At 33.2% G+C, this 18,711-nt stretch overlaps 1 protein-coding gene across 5 annotated transcripts in view; it reads right to left on the bottom strand.

Annotated features, from left to right (window-relative positions):
• The window catches only part of LOC134855655 (ATP-dependent 6-phosphofructokinase, muscle type-like), a 65,212-nt gene extending 46,501 nt beyond the window's left edge, over positions 1-18,711 (bottom strand). For 4 of the 5 annotated variants that reach the window (XM_063872222.1, XM_063872220.1, XM_063872221.1 and 1 more), the window contains exons 1-4: positions 18,689-18,711; positions 16,242-16,411; positions 12,437-12,572; positions 10,762-10,839 (exon numbers count right to left, since the gene is read on the bottom strand). In XM_063872222.1, the coding sequence (XP_063728292.1) occupies positions 10,762-10,839; positions 12,437-12,572; positions 16,242-16,327 (300 nt within the window). In that variant the 5' untranslated portion in view covers positions 16,328-16,411; positions 18,689-18,711. Of the gene's footprint in view, positions 1-10,761; positions 10,840-12,436; positions 12,573-15,629; positions 15,738-16,241; positions 16,412-18,688 lie in introns of those variants that run through there. The other variant, XM_063872224.1, reaches the window with a different exon arrangement.

Here is an 18,711-nt window from a genome sequence, read left to right as displayed (position 1 = left end):
ATATGCCTTTTTTGTATTACAACAACTTTCGAGCCCTCACAACTACATAGAATAAGTTGAGTACAATACAACATCAGCCAAAATCGTTTAATCGAAGAAAAAAACTGATAATATACCAAAAATCAGAATTGACAAATTACAGATCTTTCAACTAGTAAAAAATTTTCAATTATAGTATAAAGGAAAAATGACAAATTACAGAACTTTCAATGATAAAAAAATTTCAGAAAAAAATCCATGTTCAACAAAGTAGGCCGATAAAAATTAGTACCAGATAAACTGAATGCCAATTTAGAAAAACAAAAAAATGAACCTGACTGAAACTATGCCGAAAACCACGAATCCGAAATTTATTTCAAAAAATAATTACGTCACGAAAAGTACTCCACTTATATACTACTACTTAGATGCGGTAGTTTAGACACTGGTAAAATCATGATACAACCCACAAAGCAGAGAAAACGACAGATTTAGAAAAAATCAAATATCAAAAAACATGTAGCACCTTAAAACACTTAATATTTTAAAAACTTCAAATGATGGAAACTTTCTTGATTCAACTAACTTAATCTGAAAAAAAAATGAATCAATAGTAACTTTTTGTTACTTTGGGACATCTATAAAATATATTTGTCATCTGAAACTAAAAAAACAATACCATGTTTTTGTACCACTAACACTTCCAATTGCAAATGAATGAGAATTGAATTAGAAAAAGTAAGTCCAAAGTCAAACCTCTAAAACAGAATTTGCCCGTGAACCAATTTTGAGACTTCTTGCTGAAAATCAAACAAAGAAAAATATGAACTAAAACAAACTTAAACGCGAACTAAAACAAACTTTCCAATGCTACAGATAGTGATTATAGAAAAAGTGCCACCAAATAAGTGAGCACTTCAAGTGAACAGTTTTATATGCAAATTAGTTTAGAAAAAAAGAAGAATCGTACGATTACACTATGCTTCGCAAGCTGGCTAGAGTAAATAGCAGTTAAATCAACCGATAAGTGAGTTTTCTTTACAGATATATTGAACGTAAAGTTTTTCTGTTAAGTTTCTGATGTGTTTTTCTCTTAAAAAGAGATTCGTTGATGATTCAGTTCGGCTTACAAAAATCATGTCATTGGCATGATCGGAAATGTATTTATTATTTTGTCTTTGAATGAGTTCAAAGACAAAATAATTTCAGATTGTTATCGAAAAATCAACAAAAAATAAGTTAACTTTAAGCTTCAATTTTTTCGATCTGTTATGATATGCCTTGATAGAAAAAACTCAAAATTTTTCCAGAGGAAAGTAACTGAAGTTGAAAAGAAATCAAATGTCAAACTGCGCAAAAAAAATTTTGAGCGTCAGCAAGCTTTAGGATTTTTCTTGAAAGAAAAAACAAATCAAGAGAAAAAATCACGATTTATTTAAGAGGCTTCTTTAGATTCATTGGCTCTTGAGAGCAAATCCGCTTTTGAAACTAAAAATAAATTTTTTGTTTCAAATTACTTGCGCCGGAGACAACAATTCTCCGTCTATTTACAAAAAGAGTTTGAAGTAAATAAAATCAAAGTTAAAGCACTAGAATCTAAAATTTGGTCTTGAAAAGAAAACAAACTAAAAACCACACGACCTGAAAGTAATATAAAAAAATCAAAAAGAAGAAGAATATATTGAAATCTGAACACTCTGATAAAAAAGATCCTACAGAAGATTATCAAAAAAAGAAAGAAAACATTGAAGCAGCTTAAAAAAGCGGCAGTTGTCTGGATTCCCTTATATTCTATAAAATATATATTTTTCTCAAAGTGGCTTTGCACGGATAATTCTGTATAGACGACTGAAAAAATCTTTGTTCAAACCGAATGAATTTGTTCAGCTCGTTTTTATCACTTCAGGATGTTACGCCATGATCAATTGAACAAAGACAAGAAATCGACCAGTCTAGCAAACTGATTACATTACTTGACCACCACTAATTAGACCTGAGAATCCAATCAAGCTAGAATTTCCTTTTTTTTCATAACTACTTGTTCATACCATGCGACTTCCATGTGCATCAATGAAACATAATGATCTTCAGATAGAGCAGTAAACGGAAAAGTAGGCATGTCAATAAGCAGACACACTTTTCAGTTTCCATTCATTGTGCAATTTTAGAGAGAAAAAACTACGTAATATTCCCCCGACACTTTTGAAAGCAATATAAATTTTTCAAGTTTTCCCAAAAATTAACTCAATTTGAATAATTTAGTTTGAAATAAATTAAAAAAACAACCGAATTGCAAATGAATATTTCAAAAGCACGCTTCGTATGCTCTTTCAGACAATCAGATTTGAGTAATGTCAAATTATTCTGCTAAATGATCAGTATGTCAATTGAAGGTATGAAGGGAATTGCTAGTCATACCATAATCTACGCTCTGATGAGTGGCATGTCTTCTGAGACCTAATTTGTAAAAGATGTCTGTTTTTCAACCAAGTACTATTTTTCAGACTTAAAACTAATCTGTTTATGTCAATCAACGTAATAGACATATCAAATGTTGGTAATTGAGGTCAATCAAATCAACTAGGTATGTCTAGCCGAGAATAGCTCCCCCCTATGACCCTATGATATTCCCAAATCCCAATAAAACTAACAATGAGACTTAAAAACATCAGTTTTAGAAATGATTTTCTCAGTTCATCTAGAATATTTTCAAAGCTCAATTTCTATTGATACACTTGCCGGTGAGTCGTATTTATAAAAAAAAATCTGAGCACCACTATTTTTTTAAATATTTGATCCAACCGGAAACAATGACTTTCAGATTTCCGAAAAGTATTTCGAAAAAATGCGTCGATCTTTCATGTTTGAAAAAGTCTCTTAAGAATATTTAAATAAAACTACTTAATGCTTACTAGTTCTTAAGCAATGAAATGAAAAGAACCATACTACTTTTTCTATTAAGCACCTTTTTTGGAATCACCTACGCAATCTGTAACCTAATTACGTCACGTCAAGTCTAATTAGATAAGCATCTCAAATAGACCTGTCTAGCAAGCTGATTAAGGCGCTTAAATTCAACTAACTACACCTGAAAATGCAATCAAGCTAGAGTGCTCTAGTACTTCTAAGGAAGGCACATTTTTTCAGAGAGAACTACTCAAGAAAGGAATGCCTTGTGGCAGAATAACCTGATGAAAGAACCTCTTTTCGGCCAATCAGATTTCAGAACTCTCGACGAAAACACGAAAAATTCAGACATGTTTAGTTGCATGATTTCACAAATGCGTCTGGTGAAAGATTTTTTGCTATTACTTCTTTTTTCAGTTAGCCAGCGAGAGGCTTCACCCGCAGGCAAATGTTTTAAGGTTAACTAAGGTATGGTCATCTTACAATGGTGCTCACCGTGTAAATTGCGGCTCAAGTGCGATTTGAACCCGCAATCATATGACTGCTATTGATAGTCACCATCACTACCGATGCGTAACAACGTCACAAAACTAATAATACTTGTGCATTTTAGGTATACCAAAAAAGGACAGAGCCAATCAAACAAAGACCATTAAGTATCTACAATATCTATGCTCTAATGAAGCGTCTATGTTATGATCTCTATTTTCTAATTAACTTTCACTTCATTTTCTCAGCAAGCAAATATTCTCAGACTAAAAACTAATTTAGAAACGTCAAGCAGCGTAATTGACATAGAAATTGGTGGTAGTAATTGTTCGACGATTCGTAACTGAAGTCAATTCAATTATCCAAAAAATTTGATAGAAGTTCGTCTATTTGATAACAAATTTTTGTCTATCTTGATTAGAAATTTGTCTCTCCATGAAAGACTAATAGGAACTTAAAAACGAAATTAAAATGCCTCAAATAGAATTTTCAGAGCAAAAAAAAAACAATTCCGCATTTGCTTTTTACGAGTTTTGAAGTAGCACGCATTATGTTTAGATCTTTTGACGCTGTTCGTCTAAAAATAATTAAATTTATAATTCAAAGCATTTTACAAATCAACTGACGTCATTGAAATACGTCAATAAAGCAACAAAATCGAGATTCACTGTGTCATAAAACAGACTTTTTAGGAAGATCTACCAACGAAAAATCAAATAAATACCTTGAAGAAAAGTTAATCAAAAACAAGTTTCACGCATTTTCCGTCCCTGGAATAGTTTTGATGGTAAAACTCAGACGAAATCAAAGAAAAATTAAAAACTACATTTTTACACAGAAGCGAAGCGGTGTTTTACGCCATTCGCGATACAACACAATAAGCTAGCGGACAAAATAAGCACGAAAACCGTTAAAACGAAAAAAATTGCAAGCAAAAAATGGCCAATGTTTTCATACATTTGCCTCGATTCGAAAAAGTTCAAGAAAACATTTCAATAAAGACCATTGCCAATGTCTCATCATTGTCAAAACTTACACAGCGGTAACTAAGCCGAAAATAATTGAGCAGACGAAAGTTAACCCGACTTTTTTTTTTCCAGAAAACAAGTTTTGGGGCTACAAAACAATTTAAAACTCAAATTTCCAAGTCCTCCAAACACACATTCATAGATTATGACGCAATGTCAAGGCAATAAACCGATAAACTAAAAGCTGAAACCTTACCGAATCGGCCAAAAAAAGAGAAAATAAAAAAGTAAAACATGCCAAATTTGCTTCAATAAATTTAAAAGCACAATATTATAAAAACAACAAATTTCGACTAGGATGTTTCTTCAAAGTAGAAACAGGCTCTAAACTTGCTCAGAAACGTGCTCAAAAAAGAGCTACTGGCCAAATAATTCGAAAAGATTTTGTTACACAGGTAGTTAACTTGCAAAAAAAAACATAATCCGACCTGATAATGCTTGCTAATAACAAGCGTAATTCGATCATTAGTAGTCTACGTAAAAACTCTACTACTTAAAACTAACCAAACAATGCCAATAATCAAAATATATCAATTTGGTAACAAAAATATGGGAAACTGAGAAAACGACTCATATTTTGAGCATCATAGAAAGAATTAACATCACCTTCAAGCTGTGAATCTCAAAATCTTACACCACTGCAACTTTTCTTACAACAACCAACCCATTTTATCAAAAAAAAGATCAAAAACAAGAAGCGAAGCTGCAAAAGCGTTTTAAACGGCAAAAAATGAACATACAATTCAAGGAACTTGAACAATATGGGCAAACTACAACAGATTTGGACAAATAGGGATTTTATGTGCGGACCCCCTGATTTATATTTAGTTGCCTCAAAGAACAATCCTGTTGCTTGGATAACACTAATTTCACACGGTCGCTTGGAAGTAAACTAGTGGCCCAGCTAATGCTGGCTCTTCCAGTTTAAATATACTTAATCATATATTGTACTGATACGAAAATTCGAAATTTTCAATTTTTCAACAAAATGGATTTTACGCTAAACCCTAGTGTTTCTAAGCTCGAGTAGGGAATTAATCGCTGATTTAAAGGAAAAAACTTTTACTTGCTCTATCAATTGAAGTTTTAATCTAAAATTTGACTGGGTAGTTTTCGAAAAAAAACGAAAGATTCCAAAAATCGATCAAAATTTCAAAAATGAGACTTTTCCTAAATCCATAAAAATTTCTCTACTACAGCATGGGAAAAGCCTCTGCTTTTCTCACCCTAATTTTTAGACGGAAGACTTCCGCACTCTGATTATTTAGATTGAACACTTTATATCAGATTGAGCAAGAAGTAGTTTAGAAAATATTGACTAAATTTCCAAAAAAAAGTTAAAAATTTGAAAAAAAATCCCAAAGTCCAAAACAGCTTTTCTACAAAAAAACAACAGGGTCAACCAGATGACGCAGGGAACATCTAAGCAACATAATTATTTTAAGGAACTATTAACCTCAGAACCAGCAGGTTCACTTTTGAAGCAGAAGAAAAAATTCGTCTACCTCTGAGATTCAAACCTGCGACCTAGTGATTAAGACTCTCGCAAACTAAACACTCAGCCAGGGAAGCTTAATAGGCTTCAAACACTAGCCGCCGCAAATAAAGCATAGAACAGATGCTATGCAATTTCCAATGCTACTGTGAAACTTTCAAATATATGAACGTTTTATTGAACACTTTTAATTGCGAGTAAGTCTAGAAAAAAAAAACGTTTGTAATAATACAGTAAACTGATCGCAAATGTAAAAAAGAATAACGTTTCGAAAAACGGGCAAAATTTCAAAAATTTGAGATTTTCTTAAGCTATATTAATTTCTTAAAAAACACAGAGCATAGCCCCTTGCGCAGGCAAGATGCGCATAACTGATTTTTCTTTCGTTTAAACCCATAATCTCCGATCTGGAAGGGTAGATTTTAAGAAAACGATAAGTTTTAAAAACTAATCAAATTTTTTTTCTACCGAATTTAAAGAATAGCCGCTTGAGAAGAGGAGATCCCCATAATTGTTTTTATTGAAGCCCTCTTCTCAGAATAGTGCAATTAATATTTGAGAACGTGAAAAAATCAAAACAACTAGGCCGAAAAACCCCCTATTGAAACTTTCGAAGCATGTGATGAGGTAAAGAGAAAAGAAACTATCAAAGTATGCAGGCACAAAAAAGCTGCCGGTTTTTCCATTGGTTTCATTTTTTTTTGAAAATCGGTACAGCAGTTTTTGAGAAAAATTAAAAGTTCTGCGATAAGGGCAAAACTTTCAAAAGCAGCAGCAAAAAAAAACGAAAAACATCAAATCCCATACACTTTCATGATAATTTTTTTCAAACACCATCCAAAAATAAAGCAGCAACATATGTTATTAAAAATTTTATTCTTAAATAAGCTTAAATATGATTTAATTGAATTATACCAAAAGTGCCACCAAATGAGCACTTTTATTTGCGACTTGGTTAGAAAAAAAAGCTTTGCTTGTGTAACAATTGGGCTTCACCCAAAAACTAAATTGTTGCTCTATTAACATACGCGTGAAAATTTTTGCAATTTTAGGAATTTCTCAGAAAAACATTTCTTTGTTCAAATACTAAGGCGTAGCATCTTTTGCACGAAGGTTTCTCACAACCTGTTGCCCTTATTAAACCCTTGATATCAGATTTTGTTTGTTTTCGAGAAGTCAAAAAGTTTCAAAAAAAAGACAAAATATCAAAACATTGACTTTTCCGAGGGTCATAACTTTTTGTGTAAAGAAAATTTCGGCAAAATAGTTTATGCATAGGAGCTTCCCACAACCCATTTTACCCATTGAAACCAAAATTTCAGATTTGGGATATTTCCCAAATTTCATAAATTTCAGATTTGGGAATTGTTTTTGAGAAAAGTCCGTTTCAAAAATGGTTTAAAAAAAATTGACTTTTCTGAGGGTCATGACTTTTTGTTCAGAAAAATTGTGGGCGAGCCCCTATGCAGGGGAGCTTTCCAATACTCGAAAAGTATTTGAAACCAAAATATGAGATTCAAGAGGGTAGCTTTTGAAAAAAGTCAAAAAGTTTCAAAAACCGGTTGACTTTTGACTTTTCTGAGGGCCATAACTCTTTGTGTAAAAAAAGTTGGACGTAGCCACTTGAGCAAGGGAGCTTCCCACAGCCTTTACTATCCATTCAATTAAAGATTTGAGCTGGTAATTTAAAAAAAAATTCAAAATCCAAAAACAGTCAAAAAATTCCCCGCCCACACTTTTTCGAAGGCTGTAGAAAGTGGGGTAAGGTAAAAAGAGCCTCGAGAATAACGTAGACACACAGGGTAGTGCGCGGACTTCCAACTGCACCATTCAAAAAAATCGATAGAGTAGTTTTTGAGAAAAGCTAAATTTATTGAAAAAAGAGATAAAATATTCCAAAGCGTCTCTAAAAAAAATCGAACAAATGAAAAACCTGATCACATTCATTTTCATTATACCTGATTCTATCAAACAGTAATTAATCAAATGGAGATTGAAGTGCGTTACGAAATCGAGCAAACAAATTTTCGTCCACGGTTGAGAAAAAGCAAACTAATGTTGATACAATCAGTTTGTGTAAAAAAAGTATTTGAAAAACTCTCCCATTTTCACCCCTCAAATTACAAAGCACTTTTTTCTTTCCTAATAACATTTGGACTTCAGTTGATCTTACGTTACAAACTATTTTGGAAGTAATAATTTTTTTCTCAGAGTACAGCATGATCATTGAGAGACAAAAGTATAACCAACATACGAGAGAAACAATAAAAATAGATACTCAAACTGCATATAAGCGCAAAAAAGCCGCTACAGATTTTTGATTCGAATTATGTTAAGCGAGAGAAGAGATGAGAACCAAACATAAGTTGTTTCTTTCGAAAAGTTAATGAGCTGAAGGAAGCCGGAAAAAAACATCGTTGTTGAAAATCTTTCTGCAAGAAATGCTATTTGAATTTGGAAGAAACAAATTTAGAGCTTGTATGTTCTTTGAACCACAGAAACTTTATGGTTGCAACTCTTACTTATCAAATTTAGCAACTGGGTTTTCATACTTTAACTTCAAACCACACTTGAAACTAAAACTCAATCACGTTGTTTTGTGCGAATTTCATTTTCTTTATTGGGCGCATTTTTTTTGCCTTTCATTTGGTAATTGAACTTTTAAAAAAATCAAAAACCTACAGGCTAAGCGGAGATTCTATTCAATTGCGACACAACGCAATATAAAAACAGACAAAAAGTCGAAAAAACAGATCTACCAATATTTTCTTTTATTTTTCACAGTAAAAATTTCATGGTAGGAAAAACATAAGCCTTAGTTAAAAATTACCTACCCTGGACCAAGGCACGTAAGCAAACGTTGATTAGCATTTCGGCCATTCTATGAGCCAGGTTATTCACGGGAAAGAAGTCTAGTGCCCGGTTGTGAAAATCTTGTTTATCGCAAAGGTAACACACAGGCGAAGCTTTATAAACTGCAAAAAGATAGAAATAAGCCTCGAATTAGTAAAACTTTGCTATGCATGCGCTTCAAACCCTCTCGGCCACGAACAGCCGGCAAACACTAGTCCAAAATGAAACAGCTACGTATGCTAACAAACTGCCAATGCATTGCAGCAAAAGTGGCACAAAAAACAAATAGACAACTAAGCAAATAAAAAATGGGAATATAACAAGCATCCACACTTATTTCGCATGTAATAAATTGAAAAACATAAAGCCACATTATGTACAAATCATGCATTTAAAAAAAATTGCGAGATATTTTGAGTTAGAAAATTTCTGAAATCAAGTTTTTATGTTTGTTGTTTACAACAAGTAGGTTTTTTCGGTTAATTTGATGAATTTAATCAGAAACGAAGCTTCGCTTCGCAAACACTTGCGAGAATACGACAAAAAGCAGCTCATAAACGGCAATAAAAAATATAAATAAACGGCAATAATAAAAAGCTAATAAACGGCAATAATAAAAATTAGCAAAAATTCGGCTACCTCTGAGATTTGAACCTGCGACCAAGAGATTAAGAGTCTCACACACTAGCCACGGAAGCCTAACAGACACAGATCACTAGCCGCAACAAATAAAGCAGAGACCAAATGCTATGCAATTTCCATTCCTACAGTGAAATTTTCAAATAAAAGAACACTTTTAATAAACACTTTTATTTGTGAGTTAGGGTAGAAAAAAAGGTTCGTAATAAAACACTATGCTGATCGCAAGGGTAAAAATGCATCAACTATGTTAATTTATTGCTATTTGATTGTCAAAGCAAATGCTATCAAAAAGCCGTAAGGGTGCCCCTAAGGTTGCACCAACATTAGCGACTTCGGTTAGAACAGAAGAATAGTCGTAATATAACACTAACGCTCACTAAAGTCCGCAAGTGTAATCAAAAGGTTGAAAGCAGATTCGAGCAAAAACAAACTTTCAGACATTGTTTTTGAAAAAAGAAAAATTAATCAAAGCGACGGTGATAAACAATGTTATCAAAGCATATTTACTTAGCATAATTAACAAAGCATTATTTACTTAGCATAATGTTAGCATTTGAGAAACAAGCACACCGCAAAAAACTTGAACTAAAAAATGAACAAAAAACTACAAGACCAACATGAACGCCTCCATTTTGCCTATTTTAATTTTCCAAAAAAACTACATGACCTTAATAATCAAAACTTCTTTCGTTTACAATTAAAAACAAGGATAGACGGTTGCTGTAGCAGAGAAGGATCAGATCACTTTTTCAAAAAAAAAATTCAAGTTTGTGTCTTTATTTTGTACTTTCGCGTGATGATAGAACTATACGAACGTGTAGAAATTTAGTGAATTAGCCACAAGCCAAAAAAAAATTTGCAATTTTATCTTATTTTTGTACTAAAATATTCAAATATTTTTGAAAGTTTTTTTTTCCAGAGAAGCGCTAAATGAGGCTGCCAAAACTAGCTTTGTTTTAGTAAACTCAAAATTTGTTTAGCCCATTTTGCTTATTTTCATATAAAACTCACTTAACTCGCTCGAAAAGGGAAAAATCAAAAATTTCAAACCGGTTTTTCTCGACACTAGGATTTTTAATGCTGTTCGAATCGTGACTGAAAGGACTTTAATATGATATATCACTCAATTCAGTCCGATAAAAATTTAAAAATTTGCGGTACCTTCTTTTGCATGGAAAAAAGTAAAAACTAAAACACTTTTCAATAGTCGGAACAAAAACATGCAATACTTTGTTTTTGGAGAAACTTTCTTCGGTAATTTTTTCCATTAATTTCTGGCGTGTTAGGCTTTGCTTACGTTTCTACTGGCTTAAAATGGTATAGTTTCTGTTCTCAAATCAAAGTTGTGGCAAGAAGTATTGTACTTACGACGTGCATGCAGTCGCTGACTTTTGACCAGCTCGCCTCCTCAATGAACCCTTCTCCCTCCACCATACCCTGGTAACCCTAAACAACAAAAACAAAATTTAAACCAGCGAAAAACATCATAAAATCAAACAAGGCAACAGAATGCTTCGAGATGACATTGGTTATCTGGCTGATAGGCTGTAAAGATGAGATTTTTTATTTATATACTTCTAGAGATGCCAAAGACATTCACTTCACATACATAAACAACGCTAATATTTATATGCCAGTCAGTCAATTCCATGTAAAAATAGCCAATTTTGGTCTATGGTGTAAATCTTCATCTGCTATACAGGCGACGGTGAAGCAACGAGAAGTTAGAGCCTGCTCATTTCAATTATCAAAACGCCGCTTTTTTTTATAATTTCATGCTTGGATTATTGAGTGTACGTATCACTTTGATGGGCATGAAAAAAAATAGCTCCTTCATAAATTTACGAAAATACTTATAGGGGCTATTCGTTCCGCACATGCAACAAGAATTTAAATTCAAAAGAGATCAACCCAAGGGCTACATGGAAAACTGAGCATGAAATTTAGAATACAAGACAAATGCCTAAAAGCAAATAAGTCCAAATATATTAAACAAATCTTTTCAGCGCTCTCCAACGCCAAGCCGATAACCGATAATCCAGACTATACAATCCTGAATGTTTGGAAATTCCAACAGAAATTTCCACGATTGACAGTTATATGTAATCGGATTGTTATTGTCGAAATTCAGTATCTTGTTTTGTTATTATTCAAAGAATTGTTGTTGATTTTGTTGGTAGTCTAAAATAACAAACAAAACAGCTCTTATCTAATAAACTAAATTTCTTTGCCAAAACTACGAAGTGCTACGAAAAATTTGATTTTAAAAATGAAATAAACAACAATTACTATAGTGCAACCACGGCGATTTAAACTGAAAAAATAACAAAATAACAACGGAGCTTTCTAGATAAAAGTTTTGAAAAAATTAATGCCGAGTAAATGCTGTCCAAAACTTCGATTAATATTGCCATTTTCCAAAAAATTTCAAGATTTTTCCAAAAGTCGATTAATATTGCCATTTGTTTTTTGATAAAAAAACATAATTTCAGGGGTTTGATTGTGGGCTGTGAACCGAAGCCGAGAACTTGAACAACATACACCGATCACAGCAAGCTTCAAAACATTTACCTCTGCATTGAGAGGCAGCGGTTTTGTTCAAATCATCTCAACTTACCAAATTAGCATACACATATGTATATTAAATCAATTGCATTCAAAACAGTTAACTGAAGAACATCCAATCGCACAGGTCAAGATCGGTATTTTGGTTTAATGGAAAGTTGAGATCAAATTCACAACACCCTACCACTCCCACCTCTGTTCAGATGGGAGGACGAGGTTATTTTGGTTCTAGCCAATCAGAATCGAGCAGTATCTATCAGTATTAATTCAAAAACAATAGTAGGGTGATAGATTACAATTGATTGGGCCCAGAAGTGGGGTTAAAGATCTTGATGAAATGTTAGGTGTGAAAAAATGATGAAATGTTAGATATGTTTTGGAACCAATTTATTATTATTAGAATTATAAAATGTTAGATATATATTTTGGAAACAATTCATTTATCATTATTATAATCTGATTAAAACACTGAACATACTTCTCTGATCAAGTAGACCTTGGCCCCTAGTGATATGCCCATGACCACTGCCGCCCGCACTGCAGCATTCATTCCGGGGGCATCTCCCCCACTGGTCAACACGCCAATATTCGCCTGCAGTCTCTTCGCACTCACGCTGCAAACGATCAAATATCATGGAGTATACAGTGTTGTTTAAAGTTTTACACAATGACTCGTTGTTTTTATTATGACAAAGTTTCCTTTTCAAGAATAGGCTTAAAATAGTACAAGTACGAGTAGAACATAAATACGCGGCTCACTGACGCAGCAAACGATCAAAAAGATCATTTTTAGTTGTTCAAATTTGATTGACTTTTAAAGTTTCATGAGACAAGCGTGTAACGCACCTCCGGTGCTTCAAACAGATTAACGTTAAAATTGGTTATTTATAAAATATATCAAAAAACGAAATGAATCCAATCGTAACAATAGACTGGGGCATCCGACAACGCTTTTAATTCCAAAAATTGAACGATAAAAATAATTTCAATTTTAAGGTGCTTTGAAAACTAAAATGGTCAAACCTACAAAACCACCAGGGGTTTCAGGTCTTCTTTTTTAAACCTCAGACACAAAACCCTACAAGGGCCGACAGCAGACCACTTCACTTTCCATGTATAAAAAGTTGGAAACGATTTTATTTGCAAAATCACTAAGTTCATTAATGATATTCTTGTTTAACGTAATTTTTTTTTCATTAGCTCGTACGCATATCATTTTATGCCATCAATCGTTTAATTTTTTCTTTTTGAATCTTAGTTGAATGAAAACTTTTGAAAAATCAAACGTCTATTTCGAAAATTAAACAGAAATTTTGGGATCGAGGCCACATCTGCAACTGTTGGTTGTAAGCTGACATCACCTAGTTTACGGCAAAGGTGGACAATTTCAAATTTTGAAACAACGCTCTTGAAATAACACTTTTGAAAAATCTGCGGTGAAAACTTCATAGCTCGAATAGCTCATAGCTTTGAGACAAGATCTGCAACCTCTGAGAGCACTCCCACTATAACGTTGGGAGTTTCAAATTAAAATTGTTTATGTTTTAATTTTTTTAAAAAAGTTCGAAAAACCATTTAAACTTCATATCTCGGAAACTAAATGGGCCTGAGAAGTCAGATTTTCAAAATGGGAATCTGATACACTTGATTTCTTCTACAACTGCTAATAAAATCTTTGGAATGCGCTAGAATTTTAGCGCATTCCACAGATTTTGTTAACAGTTGCAGAAGCAATCAATTGTATCAGAATACATTTATATTTTAACAACTTCGCTAAAACCGTTATCAATTTGAAAAAAATAAGAGTAAAACAAAATAAAATTGTTCTCTGAAGGTTTACTACAATCGGTAACAATCTTGCTTGATATCATCCATGCTAAAATTTTAAGTTTTAAAATTCAACCCTACCGTAATTTTTTAATATCGACTTTGAACAAAGGAGTTGGCGTTCCTCTGAAAAATTGAGTTGGCGTCCCTCTAAAAAAATTACTTTATTTAGATTATTGCAGCATTACTGTCATACCATACGGTAAGGTATGATCGAATAGATAGGTGGACATTCTTAATCATCTACGCAACGCTGCTTTGCTCTAGCTACAAAACAACTAGTACATAACCTCTAGCTCTATTTTCTGAACCACATGGTTTTAATTTTACTGCGGCTATCGCTGGACCAGTACAAATTGGTCAAGGCTATAAATTTTGCATAGAATGCGTATTATTAGAGATATTTGAAGGTGAACTGTCTATTGCTGCCGGAAGCGTATTCAGGCGAAATTAACGGCCGTGTTCAACAGAAGTTACAACCCGTTAAATTCGCGCTCACTCACATTTTTGTGTTTGTGTGACACTTGCAGATAGCGAACTATTGATCAACTACTAAAACGCTCATTGAATTGACGGAGAAAACCCATTGCTTTTCCATAAAATCTCTAATAATAATCATAATAATAAACGCTTCCTGAACCAAATTGTTTATGTTTCGTGGCAGAAAATCTCATATTAAAATAAAACCAAACCGATAAACACATTTTAAGTTTCGACATTAAATAAAAATATTTCGCAGAAAGTTAACTGACAAAATGTAGAAAACTAAAATCTTACTGCACCATTTCGTGAGCGGGAAAAGCTAACATTTTCATCAGTTTGTGGGAAACTTAAAAAAAACTTTGATGATTGAAATCAAATTAGCTTGCTTTGGTTATTTGATCTTTGAAAATATCAAATACAAGATAAGAAAGAAACTCACTGGTTACTTATAGCAAATTTGGGAAATTTAGAAAACTTTTTAGCGCTGATAGAATTCAAAGTTCAAACGTGGAAAAAAATAGGAGAAAAGTGACTTTACCGTCTTTTACATTTTGATTGAGTCGGGGTTTATAATTTATGATTCAGTCGTAAATTTGATACATAGAGGCAATACGACACGAAAATAGTATGTGTAACGTATAGAAAATGAAGGATGGTATTTCGCGGAAGTCTGGGGTGATGTTGGGGGTAAAAAGTAGGGGGTGCAAGAGATTAAGGTTTTGAGAACAAACTTAAAAAAAGTAAGCGATGAAGGGAGAAAATTAAAAATCGAGTACGCGATGCTGACAGGAGGCGAGCATACAAAAATGCATACGATAATAGAAAAAAAAAACTATCGAAACTTTTCACAGCCAAGAAAAAATCATTTGTCTGGTCTGGATTATGGCCAGTAACGGTAATCGATAATGACTGAAGTTTTCTCAGAAACTTCATGGAACAAATCTTTTAAGTTTATATAGAATCATGAAAAAAGCGAGATTTGAAAAAGGCCGGGGATCAAACCGATGAAATTTCGGCATATACCCTTAAAATAAAAAAAAACGTCGGAAAAAATCGCCCCACATTTAATTCATGTTCAATTCAGATTGCGCGCTGATATAGCTCGAACACCACATATAACTTACGGCAGAAAAAATCGCAAAGAAAAGCTTTAAAGCGAACTTCATTAATAAGACAAATTTGTAAACATGGAAAAAATAGTTTCAGATTATAAAATAGTTGACAACGGAAGTGTAAACATCTAGTTACATTCCGAAACACGACTGAAAAGCGGTAAAATTATACCACAAGATCTTTCATCGAGCTTAATACGAGGTGTCTCAAATCACGCAAAAAACCCAAACTATGTCAAAGATCCTTACTTATACATGATGAGAAAGGTTGAAACAATAACCAGTGAGTAAAATAGTACAATTGGAGGTATTTGAAATCTTTCTCTTCTCAAGAAGACAGTTGACCTCTGATTTCGACACGTGACTATACTTTACTAGAATTACATAGCTTTTCCTGCTATCGACGATCTGTCAGATTGAAGGCTCATATCTTAATGAAACACGGTAAACATGAGCTAAAGCCAAGAAAACTGTGACAAAAGATTATCCGAGCTGTAGATGAAAGCTTCAGATCATGCGAGAATTTAAGATTTTTAAAGAGGTAAAAAATGAAACCATAAGGATTTCCGGGGTTACCTTTAACCAATAAAGAAACCTAAAAATTGATGTACGCAGTACAAAGAGCAGAATAAATGAAAATTTAAAGCACTGCTTGGAAAGATGCAGATTAAGAAGCCACGTTTTCCGGCGCACCGTTCCCGTCAAAATTAGTTAATTTCGGGGAATTATAAAAAATTCAGGGTCCGTCAAAAAAGGACAAGGGGAAATTTTCACATGATGAGAAGACTCTGCCTTTAAATCCGCCCAGCTTGATATTTTTGACCAGAGATGTACCGAATTAACAAAAAAAATAGAACATACCTATAAGCGCGGCTTCTCATTGTCGGCGTCTTCACAAATGGCGATGACGGCATCTCGTCTTCGAACACTGCCGATTCGCGCGTCATTTCCTCCTCTTCGATACCGTTGCTATTCAAGGTCTCTACAAAGACGGGCTCAGCAAACTTACAGTTGCAGCTACTATTGTCTCTCTGAAATTTGTTTTTGCTGAAACTTTCACCCTCAAAGCCGTTTTCGGAGTTATTTCCGTTAGGAACACAAGTACTGTAGTCCGTTTTTTCCTTCATGAAACGACTTTTTTCCTTCTTCAAATGAATGCTCACGGTGCTTTTAGTTGGTTCGTAAATTGAATTTATACTTTCGCTATCCCACCACATTTTGGGAAGATAATTTTTCTCGATACTTTAACAAGTAAGACTGAAGAAAGAAAGGTTCTATTTTATTTATATATTATGATTTTTTGAAACTTGATTGTCTTGATACAACTGGATATTTTGACTTGGAAAGGTTAAATTGCAGTGTAAATTCAAAATCAAATAAAAAACTAGCTTCGGTAACTAAATTTTTTTAAAAGAAAATAAAATAAACTTGAATTCCAAACGAAACTCAAAAGATGGAAAACAAACGTGTTTCCAACGAATAGCGATTTGAGTTGAGTTCAGAAATAAATAAATTCGCGATAAAAAATAGCAAATATATACTTCGTAAATTGGCAATGGAGAATTCCAATTCGTTGACGGGATGTACAACAAAAGGCTGAAGGCTTTTCACTTTTTTCTATCTAAATTAGTATCCCAAAAAGAAGACTGTTAATCAGCAGATCAACCGTCTATTGGCCAAATTAAAGACTACAGCTCGCGGCTCAGACTGACAAGATAAAATAATTTTGGGGTACAAAATTAATATCAGAAAACCTTTTTATCTTGATAATTCTTCGCTTAATTCATTCCATTTTTTAGTAAAATCGAAAAAAATGCTGTTTTCTAGCAAAAATTTCACGTTGGTATCTTTGAAACAAAAAAGCATTCACAAAAAACCACTGACAACTGAAATAAATGTTTTTCAACCTGTCTGCTTTTAGACAGCTCTGCTGAATGGTCTCAAATCAGTAATAAATGGTGAAATCTTTTTGGAATTGGCTAGGATGCAAGGTGATTGCACTTTATGGCAGTTTGTTCACGTTTTTTTCAGTAGACTAGGGAAATAAAATGATTATTCGAAAACAAAGACTAGTCTAGAAGAGGATGTCGCATAATAAAACCAATGAAAAAATTAATCTGTTTTTTGTGAGAAGTGAATTTACTAAAATAAATGAAAAACGATGTTTCTTTTCAAATAATGAATGTATTTATTTTTCACATGTAGAACTGAATATGAACTTTTGTTCGAAGCTTAGCAATATAGAATATTAAATTTTGTTTCTCAAAGCAACAAAAATTTTATAAACTGATAAACAATATCCAATTATTTCGGTTGGCTACTTTTGTTTGAATGTTTTCATCAACCAGCTAGGAACAGCGGTAATGACTTGGTTTCTTTGTTATTTCAATTTAGAATTTCCATTAACGAAATGTAAGACTATTTTCAGTTGATTGGTTATCGTTTATTAGGCACTCAATCAGTAACTAGCGAGTTTACGCCTTTAGTAAGTATAATATCTAACTTAGTTCTTCAGCAATACGGGAGCTCTTTTTATAAAAGAAGATAGAAATGGCATCAAAATTCCAAAACCAAACAAAATCTTTCAAGTTGTCCAAAACTCAAATTATCACGTTTTTCTTTCAAAGATTCGAATAGTAAATTCTAATCGACTGATGCAGATATATGTCTGCTATTCGGTTATTCTGTAATTAGCGATTACACCAGTAATAAAATTCAGCAATTGTTTCCGAATAACGTTGACCTCGTCAATCTGCTATTACACAAACACTAAATCCTTATATAAACTGAGAGGCTTAGTCATTGTGGTTGTCAAATCGCGTGGTGGTTATAACAATGCACTGGTATTAGTTAGTACTAGTAGCACTAATCAGACAGAAATCTCTTTATTCCGTGAAGCTACTATCTAGTTATACAAATACCAGAAGTTTTCCAAGCATGACCCTGATTAAATTTTGTTCATATCGGAAAAAAAACATTATCATTATGCCTTATGTAAAAAAACTGGTTGCAAAAAATAGTTGCGATTAAGATCATTTATTGATTAGAAATTGACAATTCTATCTACAAATTTTAGAGTCAAAATGGATTTTTGCGTCCATATTGAACAGTCATTTTAAAATTCCCTATATCTGTAGGCTGGAAATAGAACCGTATTTCACCGGTTTAATGGATCCCCGGGGTAAAAAATAAAAATTATTCACACCGCACCCCTCCCCTTCCCCCTTCCCACTGAATCTAACATTCACGTTCAAAGGAGAGAAAATGAGTATCCGCTTTTTCTTCTTATAGACTATTTTTACACTCACCCAGTAATTCCAGAAGCAACGGC

This window comes from Symsagittifera roscoffensis, chromosome 10 (assembly GCF_963678635.1).
Source record: "Symsagittifera roscoffensis chromosome 10, txSymRosc1.1, whole genome shotgun sequence".
Lineage (NCBI taxonomy): Eukaryota > Metazoa > Xenacoelomorpha > Acoela > Convolutidae > Symsagittifera > Symsagittifera roscoffensis.
This window is presented reverse-complemented; position numbering and strand designations above follow the sequence as displayed.